The 4784-nt window shown below is 41.9% G+C and overlaps 1 protein-coding gene across 1 annotated transcript in view; it reads right to left on the reverse strand.

Annotated features, from left to right (window-relative positions):
* Positions 1–4562, reverse strand: part of PDIA5 (protein disulfide isomerase family A member 5) — a 94440-nt gene extending 89878 nt beyond the window's left edge. Inside the window, exons 1-2 of the mRNA XM_009640837.2 lie at positions 4461–4562; positions 2694–2820 (exon numbers count right to left, since the gene is read on the reverse strand). Coding sequence (XP_009639132.1) covers positions 2694–2820; positions 4461–4562 — 229 coding nt within the window. The remainder of the gene's footprint in view (positions 1–2693; positions 2821–4460) is intronic.
* Positions 4563–4784: the final 222 nt, after the last annotated feature.

Here is a 4784-nt window from a genome sequence, read left to right on the forward strand (position 1 = left end):
AGCTCCTCTGCCAGCTCCTTCAGCACTCTTGGGTGGATCCCATCCGGCCCCATAGACTTGTGGATGTCCAGGTGGCATAGCAGGTCAAAGACTGCTTCCTCCTGGATTATGGGGGGTGCACGTGCAGATTTTGCAAAACACTTCTATTCCAAAACAGTCTTATAAATGGTATGAAAAATAAACACAGAAGAAAAATGGGACAAGAGCTTGGGAGACAAAAATATAGAGGTTCAAACAAGTACCAATTCCCCCCAAAATCTAGCAGAAACTGGTTCCTGCCTCTATAAACATGAAATAGAAACCCAGAGCCTCTTTCAGATCTATTTAAACCGCTGCTGCTCCACAACTATTGCAACTAATTGAATATAAGGATGGCTATATTGGGTCAGACCGAATGCCTCTATAGACCAGTATCTGGTCTCCAAGATTTGAGAAAGTGAAGGCCTATATAGGTCAGAGCAGACAAGTAGAGCCAGCGGGTAGTGATAGCCCCCTCAAATAATCTCTAAGCCTCCGCAATTTTTTATCCCGGCAATCTCCTGAGCCAGAAACAGCTTCTTTGTATTCGACAGCCTTTGCTTGGGCCCGATGCCATCGGAGACACCAGCCCACACACGCTAGCTCTCAAGAAGCTCTCCTACCCCCAGTACCCATAGCATGCAACTGCCAACTCTCTCCAACACAGGGATGTAGACACATGGGGGAATTCTTCCATGTACTTAGACTGCAACAGTTTGACAAACACCCTTTAAAAAATAAGCATTGAGGGTAGGACAGACTTGTCCCAGAAGACTCACTAGCTGAGCAACCCTGGCAGGATACCCAGCCGGTAGGGTGAACTAAACATCTCCTGTAAATGAGGACACCTCCGGAAACCAAAAAATTTTCTGCATGAGATAGAAATACTCATCTATTTTTGCTCAGCTGAGAAGCAAAGCCTTTGTTCCAGCAGTACAGTTGGCTGGCCAACATCTCATCACAGCTGGGGGAAGTATATCTGGGATTAGAATTGCACCTCCAAATTCCTCTCTCTTTTTTCCCACCCCACTCCCCTCTTTCTGGATGACAGTTAGGCAAGAGATTTCTAATTGTGCAAGGGTCACTGTTCCAGGAAGAAACATTAATCCTACAGTCAGCTCTGCATGAAATGCTTTAGACTGCTAAAACCAACCAATTAAATAACAAAAACAGTAAAAAGAAATCTCCACAACACAGCTTTTGAACAATGCCCATAGGGCAACATTTATTTGATGAGTGTCAGAGCTGAAGTGTTCTGGTTGTGCTTCTAAAAATGAAAGCAACCACCACTTAAAATATTAAGCATAAAAAGAAAATTTTCCCTTTAAAAAGCTGAATAATACAGATGTCTTTTTTATCTAAAGTGTTCCTTTCAAAATCAAAAAGCGTTAGAAACTCTTTTATGACTTTCACTTTGAACCTGTTACTACAAAACCATTTGGCCAAATTCGAGTGCTAGAAGTTCCCCACTATAGCAAAACACAAATATTTTAACAAAAATTAAGTCACATATATAATTTTACCTGTTTCAGAATTAGCATATATTTAGGAAACAAAGTTATTTATCCTAGCACCTGCACATTTTCGTCTGCAAAATTCCCTGATATCGGGGCGGGGGAGGATATTGGGTCACCACATACTGCTCCAATTTGCCTCACTATAAACCCAGAGCACCTCTACCAACATCATTGCATTTAACTGAGATAAGACCTTTGCAACAGGTCAGAAAGGGAGGACGCAACCCCAAAACAAAGCATTACCTTATATTGCTTGCCTGCAGGAAGGAAAAGGAAACAACAACAACAAAAAAAAAAATACAGCACTAAGGAGAATCATCTTAGTGACACATTCTACTTCTTGCTGTCCAATGACTTCCACATCCACAACAGCATTCTGCACTTGCATATAGAGCTTAAAGGTTTGTTTCTTCAATTTACACGGTGTCACACAAAACAACACACCAAACCAAACAAGGTGACAAAGGAGAAAAGCAAGAGCAGAACAGAGTGAAAGGAAGAGCAAACAGACAGGTAAAAGCAAGAGTGAACAGCCAGAAAAGAGAGCCTGAATGAGAGAGAAGACGGCAAAGAGATTCAAGGGGACAGGTGGCATGACACGAAATGAGCCATTTCTCCCTCTTACACAAGCAGCTGATTTTTTGTATTTTGTTAATTAAAGCTGAAAGACAACCATGGGACACCCAAAGCTGTCAGAAGCAAAGATGGATTGATTTCAGTACTATAACTATTCATTAAGCCTTTCAGTGTCACCAGGAAATCGAAACTCACAAACTACTGCAATAAACACACCAGAAACCTCTGGCTGATAGCTATTATGAGCAGCCAGTTTTGGAGACAAAGCCAGAATAAAGTACATTTTTGCCTATGTGACAGAGCAAGTAGAAGACCAAATTAAGAAGACTCCAATCTTGAAACACCAGGAGCCTCTGAGTTAGAACAAGGACACGGGTCCCGAAGAAACCCTTGTAGTCATGTAGAAGCACCTTGCAGTCACATAAGGCAGCACTGAACAGAGTGCAAGTAAGGGCAAAGAGCAAAGTCATCTGAGCAGGTACACAGGCAACCGGACGTGCACACAGACATGCAAAGGCACACAACTTGCTGGGCACAAAGAGCTGTGACATCAAAAAAAAAAAAAAAAAAAAGAGGACTTACCAGATTTGGAATACAGCACTAGTACATTATTCCGTGTCCTGAGAAGCTTCTTAAAATCCTTGTGATCACTTATTTTTTCTATGAGTGGAGACACCTTCAATGCGTACACAAACACTGGCAAGAATGCCTACAGAAACACAAAGCCAGAAATGTTAGTAACAGCTTCCATGCTGAGAAACAAAATACAAACTGCTTTTGAAATTGTCTTGACCTTTTTCCATAATCTTGAGACACAGTGCCTTACGTAAACTATCATATTGCATATCAGCAAAAAGGGGGGGGAAAAAAAAAAAAAAAAAGACAGCCATACACATGACTTACTGAAACTGGACCAATACCACTCCCAGCAAGCATCCTTAAGTGGAAAGATGAGATAAACACAGCATCAAGAAATATGGTTTTAGTTAAGAAGCCATCCCCTTCAAAGTTTGTTCCCTAGTCAGATAATCAGACAAACATTCTTATGTAAATTTAATATACTGTAACAAGAGGAGCAGCAAATTGCCACTTCGAGAGCACTCTTGTCCCTAGATCTCAGAATACGCTGCAAACTCAATTGAGTACTTTGATATCCCACATATCCCACAGAAGACAACGAGAGCCATGAAGTTAAAATAACTAACCCACGCCAACACAGAGCAGATGAAGGAGATGGAAACAGAATTTGCATGTAATCCGGCACCTGTGTTAGGGCCCTAACCACAACCCTCTCCCACTCATCCAAACTGGAGCAGGGCGCATGGTTCCCGCTGGCCACACCATGCCTTGCACATACACTCCAGTGCCTTTGCCCCAAGGTCGAATTTGGCTTCCAGTGGCCATATGGAAGGCATGGCATTTAATCTACGCAAAGACCTTTTTTTTACTTTTTGGTTGCATCTTTTGGTCTATTTAAATCACGACCGCTCCAGAGCAAAGTCTGTCTTTTATCCTACCACAAAGTAAAACTCCTCTATTGAAATACGACCATAACCTCAGCTGGGGCCTTCACTGCTCATTTGTACTGCAATAATCTTCAATAATAATAATAATCTTATCCATCATGCTATGCTGCCTCCCTTCTGCACTGTACTGAATTCATACTAATGGAATGATTATGGGAAGCTTAGCTGGAGAAATTATCTAGTTTACATTCACCTTACAGTAAAACCTTAACACTTAATTGCTTGGCTAAAAGCTTTAGCTCATTTGCCTAACACACACAAGAGGTTCAATGTTTTCTTAATTATAGAACTAATTTTGATCATGTCTCATTCCAACTGGGCTGGAAAATCGTGTCCAGGGTAGATGCAAAGTAGTAAGAGGCTGTTCTTGCATCCCGTGTGTTAGAGACTGCAGCATTCAAAACAAGGGACTAAGCCCATCAAAGTCAGAACACGCAGCCCCAGGCGCTACACTTCATTACAAATTCAGCTATTTGCAAACACCACGTCACCGAGGCATGGAAACAAAACCTGCACCTACAAAACATATTTTATAAGTGCTAGAAGTTTTTACATGCGGAAAGGGGAGGAGGAGTTTTGGGATGCACAGGGGAGAGGCTGAGCTGAAATGGGGGTCATCCTCAAAACAACCTCAGGACATGTTTGGGAATTTCAAGTTACTAGAAGATACACCTTTAACATAAAATATAACAGCACGACAGGCTGCACAGGCTTAGAGTGAACACGTTATCCCACTGCAGGCAGGATTCCCACCACCGAGCCCTGCTGACCAGATGGTCTAACTGTAAGAAGGGAAAAAGCACATTTGCAAGTCAGCCCCTACCTTCCGCATAAATGTCCTTGATGCTTTAATTCGACCGACAGGCTCACACTCTTCTAAATCCAGATGCCCAGAGCTCAGCCTTCCTACTTCAGGCTGATGCATGTGAATCACTTGTGTATCTTCTGAGATAAATACATGGTGTTGCCAATCAAAGTAGACAAATATAGTTGTGCTAAGTGGGGTGACACAGACACGCAAATTCCTGCTCAAAACTCACTGCAATCAGAGGCTGTACAGGAAGGATTAATCTAACGTTGACTTATGAGCAGATCTCTCTAATGCTAAGTATTTTTTTTTTTAACTTTTTCCATCACCTATATTTTT

The sequence above is a fragment of the Egretta garzetta genome, unplaced genomic scaffold (assembly GCF_000687185.1).
Source record: "Egretta garzetta isolate BGI_Z169 unplaced genomic scaffold, ASM68718v1 scaffold326, whole genome shotgun sequence".
Classification (NCBI taxonomy): Eukaryota; Metazoa; Chordata; class Aves; order Pelecaniformes; family Ardeidae; genus Egretta; species Egretta garzetta.